General features: G+C 40.5%; 1 protein-coding gene across 1 annotated transcript in view; it reads left to right on the forward strand.

The window, feature by feature from the left end:
- TRIO (trio Rho guanine nucleotide exchange factor) overlaps window positions 1-3,602 on the forward strand; it is a 242,880-nt gene extending 239,278 nt beyond the window's left edge. Inside the window, 1 exon segment of the mRNA XM_041476043.1 lies at window positions 873-3,602. Within this exon segment, the coding sequence (XP_041331977.1) occupies window positions 873-1,415 (543 nt within the window). The 3' untranslated portion in view covers window positions 1,416-3,602.
- The last annotated feature ends 12,345 nt before the right edge of the window (window positions 3,603-15,947 follow it).

Genomic DNA, 15,947 nt, shown 5'->3' on the forward strand with positions numbered 1-15,947 from the left:
AAAGCCTGAGTTTCTTCCCTCCATGTACTTCTGTTTTCCAAGCAGAGCCAGTTTTGGGTCTTCATCCCATTAAATTTTTTCTAGTGTGCTATAGAGAGTTCACCAGTAATTTTTCTGGTCTCACATACAGATGAACTAATTAAAAACTAGTTGCAGGTGTAAGTTGCTCTTACTTTGCAGAGATTACAGCTACAGCAGCGTTAGCTTTAGAAATAAAACAGTAGTAATAAGTCCATTTTCAGCTCACCAATAATGGGGCAGTTCTCTTGAAGTCATATGCATCCAACAGGATCTTCTGCTGCTGTAGTCTCCTAACAGGGTTTGTCTTCCATCTGTACAGCTGCATTACATGAAAGAGTTGCTAAATAAAGCTGGATTCTGTTGAAAGCATCATGCAAATATTTACAAAGTCTTCCAGTCTTTAAATGCAAGGGTTTTGTTTGTGTCTGTTGTAAAACAAATGGAGCAGTTGCTTTATTCACCCTCTATACATAATTGTTGTTCCTTAAGCTTAAGTTTTGAAACACAGTTCCTGTGAAGCTTTGCAAAGCTGCTGTCACGAACAACTGAAGTATTAACTGGCAGAGCTATATTTCCTGCAAAAATATAGTGCCAGCAGCTACAACAGCTAAAGCACATTCACTGCATGTTGCAGTAGGCAAGAACCCACCTGCTGGTTGGTCTGGGGAAGCCTTGTTAAGACTGCCTCAGAGCTTTGCAGAGCTGGCCTTCTGCAGTGATCCTTACAGAGTGCAGCTGTTTATGTTCTAGGGCTGACCACACTTGCTGGGAAGCAGTTAAATTGGAGCATTAAATGTGTGTTAGACTGACTTGAAAAAAGACATTTTAACTTCTGCTTTTATGTTTTCTAGCCTGAAAATATTTTGGTGGACCAGAGTTCCACTAAGCCAACAATAAAACTGGCTGACTTTGGAGATGCAGTCCAGCTCAATACCACATATTATATCCACCAGTTACTTGGAAACCCAGAGTTTGCAGCTCCTGAAATTATTCTTGGAAATCCTGTTTCACTCACTTCAGATGTTTGGAGCATTGGAGTGCTAACTTATGTCCTTCTTAGTGGCGTCTCTCCTTTCCTGGATGAAAGCGTAGAGGAAACTTGCCTGAATATTTGCCGCTTAGACTTTAGTTTCCCAGATGACTACTTCAAAGGAGTTAGCCAGAAGGCCAAAGATTTTGTATGCTTCCTACTTCAGGATGACCCAGCTAAGCGTCCCTCGGCTGCACTGGCCCTCCAGGAGCAATGGCTGCAGCTGGGGAATAGCAAAAGTGCTGACAGCATTGATATATCCAGACTGACTTCGTTCATTGAGCGGCGAAAACACCAGAATGATGTTCGACCCATCCGTAGCATTAAAAACTTCTTACAGAGCAGGCTCTTGCCAAGAGTTTGACCTTGCTTGAAGTTCTCTCTCATTCTCTTTCACCTGCCAATCAATCAGACTGGAGATGGACTCCTCCTGCCAATCAATCAGACTGGAGATAGACTCCTCCTGCCAATCAGCTGTTGACTTGAATTTTGAGGAAAGCAAACCCCAAGCCAACCAGCTGCTAGTGAATGTTCGTGTGCAAATGCATTCCACAGGGACCCGCGCAGGGCGGCGCGGGGGACTGGAGATGCAGACTTCACGGGGGTGGAGGACAATAGCACTGTACTCTGCAAAAAGCAGTCACAAGCGATACAGCAACAGTATTTTATTCAGGTTTCTGCAAAAAAAAATAGTTTTTTTAATAAACAAGAGTTGAATTTTGCAAGTGAACTTAGCTACCGTTTTCAAGATTTATTCAAGGAAGAAATGCCTATGTTTAAAGCACTGGTGTTAAACAAAAATCAGATCATGCCTGGAGAAGACTCACTAAAATGGCTGCCCATTGGTACGGCCTCCATTTATAACATCTGATTTTCACTTGGTCCTAGAGCTTTCCAGTTGCCTCGCCTGTATGTATCTCACGTAGCAGTGCACTGAGATCAGACTCTGCTTTTAAGTGCATCCAACCTCAAAAGATTTTGCATACAAATAGAATGAATTGTTTTGCTCTGATAAAATGTAGGCCTTACTTGTATATAGACTGTTACCTGCCTTCGGTCTGTAATTTTTTTTCCCTCTCCTCTCATCCTTTTTTCCTCCCTCCTTCCTAAATGGTGGTATACCACTGTGCGGGTCTTCAGTTTGGGTCAGTAGTCACTGTCCCCCTAGAAAAGAACTTTGGGTTGGTGCCCAGCTTGCTGACCCAATTGTCAAGCAGTATACAGCAGGATGAAATACTGTAAATGCACTCATTTGGGATTTTGTTTTCTTTCATATCATGTGCAATGTTGTGGCTTTAACATTTTATGCAACTATTTATGAGGACCTCTGTTGTAACTGTAATAAATATATAGAAAAAGCACATAGTACGGCGAGCTTTATGGTTTTGTTTGTGTGACTGGGGGTTCTGGGTGGGCATGGGCGGGTGTGTTGTACCACACTGTCATTATTAGTTTAAGATGAGGATTAGCATGGAATTTAGTCAAGACTAGTCAGTTTTAAGGATTGTTAAAAAGAAGAAAAATTAAGAGAGAGAGAGAGATTAGTATCCCAAATGTCAAACTGGTTAAGAAGTAGAGTGACACTTTTTAAAATTATTACTATTATATTTAAAATGCCAAAGTCTGACTTTCCCCAAATCAGTCTCAACACTTAACTACTTTTTAGAATTTTCAAATCTGTTTTTTTACTTCTTTCTGTGAAATGAACAAATTAATCTTGTGGTCTTTGGTGAAGAATACATTTGGCAAGTAGCAGTGAGATGAGGAGAATTGGACATGTAATGTAATTGTCTTAGTAACTGTTTTTAAGGTTGAAGTAATATTAGCGTGAGATATTTAAAAAGACAGAGATGGTTTTCTGTGCATCACTGAGTTCATGTGGGTGTGTTGTCATCTTTGTTTGTGTGAAATGCCATGTTTAAGGAAACCAAGCCGACATCCCACAAGAGTTAGATATATGGGTGTTAAGCCATAACCTAGCTTGGGTTAGTTTTGAGCTTTGTGGCTTCCACTGAATCCTATTTATTCTTTTTTTTTTTTTGTTTTTTTGGTTTTTTGGTTTTTTGGTTTTTTTTTTTTTTGTAAAGTTGTACAGAAACTTTTTAAAAGAAAACAACTGACTTCGAAACTGGATGTGTATTCGTTATTCGTACCAACCTCATATCATTATGTTTGTGTATTATTTTCCTTTATTGTTTTAGTTAAATTTTTGCTTTATTTTGCATGTATATTTCTTTGTACAGTGATGTTACATGTTTACACAGTATGACATGATGTAAATATTTTATTTTGCCATCAGTTATTTTGAAAAAAATTAAACATATTTGACATAATTGTCTGATCTCTTGCTTTAAGAAGTTTGACGGTTTAGGTTTGGCTATATTTTAATTTGGCTCTGTTATTTTTTTAAAAAGTATGTTCTTTTATTGCCATAAAATTCATTTTAAATTGCAATGATGTATCTTTCCTTCATGCCTTACAAAATAATATTTGCCTTTGCTTTAAGTGTTGATTGCTTTGTAATGTCATGAATGCTTTTATATAAAACATGCGTAACTCCCTAACTGTGGAAATGTATTCTGGTCTTTATTAGCTAGTACATTTTGACCAGTAGAGTTTTCTACCAGATGTTCCCAGTTAAAGACCACAGGATTGTATTTCAGAAGAACAGATTTCCCATGACTTTTAGGCATTCCGGATTCATTATGAAGAAAAGTTACTTTCAAGCATAAAGATTTGGGATTTGCAACTAAACTTATAAAGCAGAAAAGTTTCTTATTGTGTATATTTATCTTCCTCCCTTTTCTGCTATCAGTAACCATTTACAATTCAAAATTAAGTGAAAGGTCAGGGAAGAATACAGAGTGTTTGTGTTTGTTGCTGCATTGTATACAGAATTATTTTTTCCCTGCTCTTTTCCACTATTCCCTGTCAGGTGATAAAACAGTCCCTTTATTACTTACTGGGAGAGACAACTGAGAGAGACATTTTATGTATAGAAAGACAGAGGATATTCAGGAAGGACCTCTTCACAAGTATGAGCCAATGGAAGCTTTTTCCAGGACAGGGAAGTCATGGATGAAAATGGCTTTGTGGAATGATTCTTGTCTGAAGATGTACTAAATTAGGGATAAGTTACCCAAGTGCTTTACAGATAAATAATGCACTCGTAGGTGTTTCAAGTAGCAGAGATGGATTCTTTGGCTCCCATGTAAACAGGAGCGTGCTCTTTCCAGTCTTCTCCATAAGCCCCTTACTTGAGACAGCCAACATATTTCAGCAGAGTGGAATTTTGCACAAAAGACTGCAGTTTGGTGCAAGAGCTTCCAGCTGCACAAAGCTTGAATGATGATCTTGAGCTTCAGATCTACTTGTTAATCAGTTGAAATGCTTGGAAGAGATAATATTTATAAGGTCCTTCTGTTTTGCCAGACTGTGTAGTTGAGGCTGCAAATGCCACGTGGACTTGTTTGGGCGCAGTTGTTGTTGACTGTCCTGCACACCGCAAAGCAGCACTGCAGGCTGATAGAGAGCGGAGACCAAAAACATGGGTCAGAGCAGCTGGTGTGAGGCCCTGATGTGGGAATATTGTAGGACATAGGGAATGGCAGTCAGTGTCACAGCTGAAAGGAGGGGAAATAGCCGGAGAGATTCAAGAGAAGACTCTTGAGTGTTTCTTCTTCATAACATATACCCCAATCATTTCTCACTGATAGTTTAGGAAGAGAAGACGTTGGCAGACTTTAAAGTCAGTGCATGAGATAGTACTTTTGAAGTTGAGTTTGGGAGCCCCATTCTTCTTGCGTGTGTAATGAACACTGATTAACTTGAAGGCCATTGTGCAACTGCTAAGCATAAAGCCTGACTAGATAATATTTCCATGATCAGGGAAGCAACCTACATTGTCTTCCTAACGGGCAGAGGCCTATTACATACCTGCCTATGCTGCTGTTGACTGTAAGTCATTCTCACATGGGACTATTAATGTGTTGATGGATAGAAGAAAAAATAATTGATTTCTTCTTACTCCAAATCCAAAAGTATGGTCAGGCCAGGGTGCAACAGAGATCCTCCAGAATGACACAGAAAAAGCATCTGGCTTCTTGAAAATATTTCAGCAACAACGCAAACCTGACTGGTAGTAGAAGATGCCTGAAAACATAATGGGATGTTCTTTCATGAAACGCACTGCATGACATTGCCAGGAAGCTTTAAAACCCCACCGCAGAGGGAGTCAGTGTAGGACTCCATTTCAAAGGGGGCTGGTGAGTATGAAATGGATGTTACCAAGGATGCCTTACTTGAGGTTAAGCTCCATGGCTCCCAAAGATGATTAAGAGAAATGAAGAAGGAATATTCTGAACTGCCAGCTGTGGGTAGTAAAGTCTTGGAGTAGTTGGTATTCGGTGAAGTATTTGTTCAGGCAATCTTTGCTGCTACAGCAGTGTATCCACGTGCTAGGGATTAGTGTAGGAAGTGCTGCCATGTCAGCTCCAGTCCAGAAAATCCTTTAGATACTTTTTCCATGTATGAATAGACTCAGTGTGGAGATGTTGCTAATGTCTCTGCTATAGGCATTCAGGTGCACATACGGAGGTAGGAAGAACCAAAGAAGACTTAAGATTCTCTTATTTGTTTAAATGAGCTCCAGGTATTGTGGTGCTTTTGTAAGAACCACTGCTTTATCCCTCAGGCAAACACAACCAAAGAAGACTTAAGTTTCTCTATTTTTTTAAATGAGCTCCAGGTATTGTGGTGCTTTTGTCAGAACCACTGCTTTATCCCTCAGGCAAACAACTTCTGAATTTCCTCCTTTCCTAAAATTAAATCTTGATGAAGGTTACATTGGAGAGTAACAGACAGGTGTTCCATCTGTAGAATTTTTACTTCCAGTACTTCTTGTACATTCATATCACCTCAAGCTGGCAAAAGACAAGAGGCTCTTTCAGCGTGCCTTATAATGCAGGAGCATGATGATCTGTGTTCTCTCTCCTTCCTGGCAAGTAGATACCCAACACCCTGCTTCACATGCCTGGTGGTCACCTCAGCATTTCCCAGGTAACTGCACCCCGTGGTCCTCAGTGCCACACCGTAACACTGAGCATCAGCACAGGAATGGCATCTCCCATTTCAGTGACCTGCCACAGGGACTAGGAGCCTGAAGTTAGGAGCAGGAGAATATACTTCTCTCATTATGTTGTCCTCAGAACAGGAACACTTCTCATCTCCTCTAAGTCACTGCCCTTAGCCCTTCCCAGAAGTCTGGGGGAATGGGTTTGGAGGGGCAGTTGGGGATATTGAGTAGAGCAGTCTGCTCTCCCCCTAGGTAATGTCAGGAGAGCCAGCACCAGGACTGCTAATCCTAAACTCCCACCAGCCAATCTGTGCCTTCCAATAAACGACAAAGCCAATATCAACCAACTCTAGTATGAGAGGAGAGCACAAGCTTCCAGTTTTCTTCACTGGTTGTAGGTTAAAATGATGAAACAGGCTAGAGATACATTTGAGGTTTAATGCATAGATTCTTTGAGCTCTGTACTGGAATCCTTTCATTGTCTAATTGTCATGAGCAGTAATCTGAATGCTGCTTTTTAAATGAGTTTTAATCTTAATATATGCATTTTCTTGACTGCTGGAGGGACTTCTTGTCTTTGTTGCTCAAAGAAATGTGAAGATGAGGTATTTCAGACTGCATCAGTTGCTGCTGCTGAAGCTTCAGCTTCCATCATTATGCCTGTGGTAATATATTGGTTCTCAAGGTTCACATTTTCTAAAGGAAAATATCTGCTATCCAAAGAGGACACATAGCTATAGAAAGGACAAAATCTTAACACCAGAGCAACACTTCAATATCTGCAGGCTGAGTTTTCAGCTCCCAAAAGACGTTCTGTCCATTATTCTCATCTGTCATACTCAATGGTCTTCCTACAAAATCATGACTTTGTATCTCATGGATGAAAAGTCCATTGAGATTTACTTAATGCATAATTGTTGGTTTAGAATAGAAGTAAACCAGTGATAGCCACAAATTTGTGTAGCAACAGGTTATGAAGTTCAGCTATATATTGTGCCAAGAACCCACTGACATCTTCCTTTGATATCTCTGAAGCTTTTAATGGACAGTTCATCCCCCCAGCTTTTGTGTCCTACCTTTGCTTTTATGTCTGCTACTTACCTTTCATTTGGTCATCTGTTTACCAAGCTGAAGAGTATCAGTCTTTTTACTCCCCATGGGAAGCTGTTTCTCATCTTAATTGCCCTTTTCTGAACCTTCCCTAGTTCCAAGTTGTGTATTTTCTGTGATGGGAGGAGGCAAACCTTGTACAATATTTATGATACAGGTGTATCTTAACTTACACAGCTGGAAAATGGCATTTTGTTCTCCATTCCTTTTCTAAAAATTCCAAGTGTTTGACTTCTTTTGAGCTGATACTTTGTAGAATAATACATCCTGAGATCATGTTGCCAAGTTGAGCTTCAATGGTTCATTTAGAGTCCATGACCATATGTGTAAATCTTGAATTACCCCTTCAGCACATCCCCCATGAATAGTAATTTTCTTTTGTTGAGCCACTTTATTTCCTAGACAAAGCTGAGGTATTCCAATTGCCTTGGGGAGCAGTTGTTCTGATGGAACTGAGTATAGAGATCTCTTATATTAAACAAATAGAAGCTGACTACTGCCAGCTTTCTTTTACTACTCAGATAGCCAGCCTAGCTTCCCTGACTTTTTCCAAGTACTTTTGCAGGACTTTTCTTGCCAGCTCCTGGAGCCATTTTTTCTTGTCTTGAGAGATGGAAATGTAACCCGACTTGGACTTGATTAGTCTGAAACTCTGCCCCTTTCCCATTAAATGTCAAACACTGATTTTAGTGACACTAAGCACCTCAATTCAACAGAAGTATTCATTTGGGTCTCAAGCAGGAGGCTTGTTTCTCCAGTGAACTCACACATCAGGAGTATCTACAAATATTACTTGCAGAAATTTCACATTAAGTTTCCTGAAGACTCCACTGGCAGTAGTCAGCACCAGGAATTCAGCTGGCACACCCTGAACTCGGTGTCTGTGAGGGCTTACAATCCCAAGGGTTATTGCCAAGGCTGAGGAAGAGCTGGCAGCAGCTGAAAACTTGCCTTGTTGTACCACTGGAAATCTGTCTAATTGCTTTTGGTCAATTTACATCATGTATCCTGTCTGTTTTCGCATGTCTTGCCCATGTGTCACTGAAGACCCTGTGATCCCTTGAGATGGATGGCTCCTCGAGCTCTCAGACTTTCCCTTCAGTGATGCCAAGATCCACTGAGTATTTGCAGAATGATGTCATTTAATTTGCCATCTCTCAAGACTGATGGTGAAAGAGTGCTTCCTTCTTTGGTGATAGAGTGTTCTCCTGGGCCTTGCCCGGTTCTGGACTCTTTGCTTGCCAGTAAAATTCAAATCTAGGAAGCTCTACTAGTCCCAGTTAGTGCATTTAATGCAGCCATTGGTGTTCTGATTTTGTTGCTGTTGTTGGGAGTTTTAGATGCTAGTGGACATCCCTGGCTGATTCATGCATGGAAAAAAAATGTTATGATATATCATGAAACATTAGGGGGAAGCTTTTAGGATGGGGCATCCTGAAGGTAAGTTGATCACCACCAGAAAGTGCCTGAATGTCAAAATTTCTCATTGCTCGTGGAGTTTCATGGAGGCCAAAACTCTTTTCTCCCAAGGAACCTTCACAAAGAAAGGCAGGGTGTAAATCTGGTGGTGATTGCTGCCTTTACCCTGGTTGCTGATTGTGAGTGACAGCTCGGAACTGTACATTGCTTTTCAGACCTGCTTGCGAAGAACACGAAGCTTGTTACTGTACTTCATCCCTCAGCTCAGGTGGGTAGTGGTTCTCCAGACTAAAGTGAGTCTAACTGTTATTTGTCTTTTTGCATTAAGTACCGATTTTTGTAAGGACACCTGATTTTTCATTTAATATCCAGCCATCCATTTCCTTTTCAAGACCTCTACCTGTTTAATAGTCTATTATTTTTTAAAATGTAAATATGATATTTTCTATTTAATGAAGTCTGGGTATAGTATAAGTAATTTGATATGTGATACAGTACAAGGTTGCAATGTAGGGGTCAGCATCTCTACTGGGGAAGTCATCTGCTTCTGGTAAGAGGTTCTGTTTTCTCTCATCCCACTCTCTGGGGAATTTTTAAGTATGAAAATCCTAGCTGAGTTCCTATTACACTGGTAGTCATTATATGGATGAGGCCATCACCTGTAACAGCTTCACCTTTTCTCAAACATTTTTTCTTCAAGGAATGCAAGAGAACTTCCAGTCTATTAACTGTTCCTTCTAATGTTTTCTTCTTCCAGGTAATTTATCAGGGGGGTTTTAAGAGCTTATGTTGGGACAGTGCTGTGTATTCTGTCTGCCAAGACTCAAGAAATTACTGTAATTGTTTTCCATCTAGCACATTTCTGTGGCCAAGGGCTTGCTTCATAACTCACACAAAATGTTATTATGCTGAAAATCAAACCTTTCAGGGCAGCCTTGATACGTGGTGATTGCCAAAACTAAATGATCTGATAGTGTGACCCTGGGGAAGTAGTCTCAGTGGTTATCTGATGGTTTCACGCCTTGCAGCAAGATTGCCAAGGTAGATCCACAGCCTTTGCTGAGAGCATTCTTTGCTGCAGCTCAAGCAACAGCAGTGAAATGTGTCCTTGTGCTCGTGATTTGCAAAGTCACCTTTGGGGAGCTGCATTTGCACAAAGGCACTGCTGTGTGCCTTGGTTTCCATGTCTGATGGGTCTGCTGCTGCTCAGTAGAAGTCTGAGATACACTCTCAGTTACTCTGTGAATGTGTGGTGGTGCCTGGATGCGTCACACAGCGTGCGGCAGGTATGGGGGCACCCACAGGAGAAAAGAAAACTGGTCATTAACTCACACACTTTGAGATGTGTCCACCATCTGTGGCTGTTTCTCCAGCCATCCTCCTTCTGACAGATCATCACATGTGAGATAAGAAAGGATGTCATGGCCACAGTGCCAAAATACTTTGGCACATGTGGATAATGATGTGGTGTAAGAAGGGGTGGCAGCTGCAATGGAGTGCATTCATGCTGCAAAGACTTTAAACAGATGTATACATGTGGAAAAGTATATGGATTTCTTCCAGATATGTTGACTGCACATACAGTTCTTGGTGGTTCTTTTTTCTGAATTTCAGGGGTTGCAAACTAATGTCATGCATAAAATGCAATTTTCCCTTCCTTTGCTTTCTCTGTAAGTAAATATATAGCAGTGATGAAAAGAGGCATAGGTGGTTATTTATAAGCACAAAGAAATCCTTATTTCTTAGGATCTGCCTCAGAGTTGAATTATGTAGTGTTTCATGGGAAAGAAATTAAAAGCTTTTCTGCAATCTGAGTTAGTTGTGATAACAGCGAGACATGGGAACAGCATGAGCTTCTTCTGCATGATCTCTTGGAGAAGCCAAGGGTGCTACCTCAAATTCACAACATTTGGCAATTCAGAAAGTGCTCAAGAAGGCCAAGACAGACGGAGACTGGTGAGAAATAAGTGAAAGACAGCAGGCAAACATAGAAAGGAGGTGAGTGCACGTGACTTTCTAGCATGACACTAGGAGTAGGAGTAGGCGTGGACAACACTGGATGTTAACTGTGCATCTGACTCCTGCCGCTGCCTCAGAATCTGGCCAGGGGAAGAATGGTGCACCTGCAGAAATCATGGCATGGCTGCCTACACATTGTCTGCTTTTTGATATGGAACTTTGCAGCAAATATCTAATTTGCTTACTGTCTTTTTCTCTGCACTGACACAGTGCTGCTTGCTACCTCTTTGTACTGTCTGTAAGTTTTTTGCTACAAGGTCACCACTGCCTTTAGAGAGTGCACAGCAGCTCAGCCACAAGTAATGCATTGCAGACAACTTCCAACATCTTTGGAGCAGGATGGGAGAAGTACTGAAGAGGATGGTAATCCCTGGAGATAGGAAAGAGGAGAATTGAGTTGGAAACCTGCTCAATTATGCAAAATAGTAATCAATATTTTTACTCTAAAGAGTATTTCGTTATTTCTGATAAGCTAATGGGTCTAGTGGAGGAGAGATAAGAGCTTACTGAAATTAGATAGTATCCCTTCAAAACTTTTTAACAAAAGTTAAAAGCATTTCCCTAGAAGTATCTGCCGCTTGTCTTGGAAAATACTATCCCAAAGAGACTGTAGAGATAAAGTTCAGAGAGAGGAAAATATCTTTATTTGGCATTTAATAGAGATACTAGAAGTATATTTGAGTAAGAATGCTTTGGGATAGGCAGTACATGGTTGATAAGCCTATGATTCCCTTTCATCCTCCGAAGGATTTATGCCTGGGTAAGGATGGTGTTTGTTTGTGAAAGCCAACATCTGTTTCTGTTTGCATGCTGTCCCTTTTCCAGCCATGCGTGATTAGGTGAGTAGTGCAAGTACTTGATCAAAGTTGAATCTTCCTCTGCGTTGGTGATGTTTGGTTTGACAAATAATCAAGAAATGTACTTTTCTCTGTTAGTCAGTTGCAAGGGTTGAGAAGAGTAACATTTTACAAGGCCTAAACTCCATCTGTTGGTTTGAAAAAAAATTATGAGGCAACGGTAACACTCTTTTCCATTAGTTCAAATGTCAACTGCTTCTGTACTCAATTGCTCCATACACGCTCCTTATCTGCTTCACAAATCTATTCCCAAATATAACTTGAGTATTTTTTCTAACAATCTCACTTGTATAGTTTATAATTTCTTTCCCACATCCGTTGCTATATTAGCAAGTAACCATTGTGATTTAAAGAAAAAAAAAAAAAAAGGCATTGAAACTACATGTATATACTGTGGAGTCTAACAGTGTGGAAGTTGCAGCTAAAGTTGTAAAGTTTTTCAGAGCCTTGGTATTACTGTCCTGTTTAAAACAGGGTTTTATTTTCCATGGTTAAATTTGCTTGGTGTCAAACACTGACTTTATGCCCACGTCAGAGAAATACTTCTACCACGTTACTTGAGCCTCCCCCTCTGTTGTATTTTAGAGGTGCAAAGGAAAAGCTTTCCCATTGGATAAAAGGGCATTCGATGAAGAATACTTCTCTGTGTAAATATTGGAGATCTTCTACAACAAAGTAGTAAAAGGGTGGATTGTCTTAATTATCAACAACTGCTGTACTTCTCTTTTATGCTGTAGTGCTGTCATGGGGCATCTGCCATCCTGCCTTATTGCAGCTGTTTCTTGTCAACAAGGTGGTTTGGGGTTTTTCCTGTACATATCTGCATTTCTCCAGCCACTGGAAGTGAAAATGATGTTATTTCATTATAGAGAAGTCTTATGCTGAAAGATGTTACCTTTATCAGGAGCTGCTGTTCTACTGTTTCTGCGGGAGAACACAATTTCCAGAACTTTGTACCACTCTAGGGAGCTCTGCTCAACCTGCTCTCTAAAGTTGTCATGTATTTCTTCAGCTTCTTCCCTTCTGTCCATACTTACAGATTTCCTAAATCCAGCACTTTGTGAGAGGGAAGGTGAAAGGGCTTTTTGCTAATTATGGAACAGTTAAAAATATCTTTCTGAGCTGCTCTTGGTGGAGGGGATGTAGAAATGCTTGTGTCAGGGGGAAAAAGGAAGAGTTACAAATGGCAAATCATGACAGCTGTGTGGGAATTCCTGCTCTTATGCTGACTTGTTATCCACAGTTATGGTGGTGAACATCCAGCAGACAGGAGGGGTGTATGGCCCACAGGGACACAAGGAAACACATGCCAGGGGGACACAGATTAATGCCCAAAGTACTCTGTCCTAGAAACAAAGAGCTCAGGTGTAAAGGGTTTTGTTGGGAGGAATCTATGCAGATATATATGAGAGATTAAGCACTTAAGTTATCTATAAAAATTTGTGTGTACCAAAGTTGTTGCCTTGCAGACTGTATGTCCTGGGCTCCCTTTGAGGAGCAGGAGTTACATCCTAAATCTGTCACTGTGACGGGCACACCTCAGCTTCCTGTTTCCAGCAAGACAGCTGACCCTATGATCCTATGCAAAAGTCAAAACTGCTTTAGCTGTTTGTGACAATCGTGCTTGGCAGAGCAAACCTGTCACAGCAGTCAGGCAGTGGAGGGAGGGTGGTAGCAGACATCTTTGCTTGGGCTACACTGTGAAGTTCCATCTTTGGTTCTGATGAGGAAAATACAAGGTATGGCACCTGTCTAGCATGTACTTGCCGTTCCCTCAGCCACACTTAGGCTGCTTTTCAAAAAAGTTTTGATTTATTCCCTAAATAGGGCAAATCTAATGTTACATTTAGGCATGGGGAGGGGAAGGAAGGGGGAAAGCTCTCAGAAGCTATAGGTCCATGCATGGAGACCCAGCGTGTTCAGTTTGCAAAACCTACTATCACCAGTTCTCCCTTAACCTTGGCATTTTAGGCTCCTACTAGTTTGGCTATACAAATGTCTCAGCTCCTCTCATATTGCTCATTTGCAGCTGACATATTGCCACTTAAAAGTAGTGGCTCAGCTCTGGCTGAGCTCCATGTTGGACTTTATAACATCTCTCCATATTTGTTTATTCAGCACAAATTATTTTACTACTGGGTGTAGCTTTTTATGAAGCCTGTCTCCTGGAGATATTGCCAGAGGAAGGAAGTACAACTATATGGTATTTACCATGTTGCTGTTGTAGTCACACTATTTGACTCATGCTAATACATTCTGTGTTAGAGTAGTACTTGAAGGTCAGTGGAGGAAGGACTGTTCCTATGCTCACTTGGAAAAAAACAAATGGAGCAAAACACAAAGAATCATCTGCTTGGGAGTTTTTCACTTGTAATACACAACTGATGGCAGACTGGGGCCATTTCAGAGTTACATTAGACCTAATAAAAAAAAACAAAAACCCAGCAACATTATGTTTGTATCACCTGTAGAAAAGTGCTCCAAGACCTCCTGGAACAACTTACAGAAGATGAAAAAGAAAGCATAATACCCTCATCTGATTCAATTTTTGTCCTGAATATGAGGTGTTTTGAGGACATGAGACACCTGTTAGCTGAAAAGACCCCAAGAGCAAGGCTCTGCACTGCCTCAGAACTGAGGATCTATAATTAACAGCAGCGATGGCTGTACATTCTGTTCCTCACTGGTTTCCTGCTGTGCCCGCAACATGTCAGATTCCTTCCCTCACAAAAATGAAAGTTTAGATGGTCTCCTTTTCATTTCTCCTCCAAGGCAATTTGTCACACATTTGTGCTCTCAGTGCTAAAATAAGTTTATTGACATACGTAGACACCATTTGAGCTTTCAAACAAAACCTGTAACATAAGGATCCAATTATAGGATTGTATAGTTAATGATCCTTTTAAATGTAAAACTCCCTATAAAAAAATTACTGGAAGCTTCAAGAGTCTTCAAACTGTCATACTGAATTGCCACAGAAAGTAGCATTTTTCTGCTGTAATGTAAATCCAGATTGTTCATAGGAGATTATTAAATCTAGAAGTAGTTTTGAGGAAATGAAAGCAGAATCCAAGACACAGTTCTCCTAATCACAGGAGAAAAACCTCTGCTTTGTTCTCCTGGAACTACTCAAAACCCCATCTTCCTTATGTAAATGGATGCAAGAAGCTGAAATGAAGCACCAACTCCTGACTCCTCTCACCTGTATGGATCACGCTTGGATTCCAACATGCCAAGCATGGATCCAACCTCCTGAACTATGCTGTGCTGTCAACTCAGTGCACACCCATGGGTGGCATCTGGGATCTCTCTGCATGCCTGACATGAGGAGGGAGCAATTCCTGCAGGGCCCTGGGCTCTAGAGATATCCTACAAGCATGCAGAGGCAAACTCTACTGAGACAAAATTTCTGTGGTGGAAGGTGGGTCCAGGGAAATTTGCATGTACATATATATTTGAGAAGAAGCCATATGGGAACAGTCAGGAAATTTCATTCTTGCATTCTCAACACAGGGAGTTTTTAAAAGAAAATATATCTCATTTATTTGCCAGAAAAGTAGAAATCCTAGTAGTCACTGTCTAAATAGCAAAATGTCAAAAAGGGTAAGATCCACAAAAAAATTACAGAAAGAGAAATCATTAAATCCTTTGTCAGGAAGGTACTGACATCCCTTGCAAGCAGAATTCTGTCTTTATTGTCACTGACTGCAGAGGGAGATGAGAGTGCTGCTTTTTATCACAGCGGGGGCTGCGTATTCAGCTGAAGAGTCTCCATCACCATGGTATTTTCAGCAGCTCTCAATTTTAATCATCAAGCTTCACTTTACAGATGGAGAAAGCTTTTTCGTTCCCTTCCCCCTTTTTAACAGGTGGTAAAAGGATTTGCTGAAGATATGTAAGATTCTGGCAACTGCAAAAATAGATGTTCATCCTCTGAATTCCTGTCCTGTATCCTAATTAAAAGAAATTGATGTCATCCTTCCTTCTGTGTTGTGAAATACATAGTTAAGTACAGCCTATATTAGGTTAACAGCAGGTTGTTTTTCTGATAAATGAAGAAATACATATATTAATTTTAGCTGTCAGCATGGATGGGGATTGTTGGGGAATGGGGGACAGAAAATGATGAATATAACTAGGATGTTTATCTTTGTAATTCTGAATAAGCAACCAGCTGCACAAAGCATCTTTCAGAAAGGAACATCTTCTGTTTCTGTTAATCAAAAAGCATTTAGATCAATAAGCTGCTTTATCAAGGAGAGCATGTGCATGCTCAAGCCCTTTTCTCTCCATGACTTTTCCATTGTTGTTCCTATGTGTACAGGCTACTGCTTTGCCTTAGTTTTTACATGGTTTTTACATGTATTTTATTTTCCCGCTTGTTACTAAGTCTCCATCTGAAAAAAGCTTGTTCTTT

The sequence above is a fragment of the Pyrgilauda ruficollis genome, unplaced genomic scaffold (genome assembly GCF_017590135.1).
Source record: "Pyrgilauda ruficollis isolate IOZ18807 unplaced genomic scaffold, ASM1759013v1 scaffold37, whole genome shotgun sequence".
Lineage (NCBI taxonomy): Eukaryota > Metazoa > Chordata > Aves > Passeriformes > Passeridae > Pyrgilauda > Pyrgilauda ruficollis.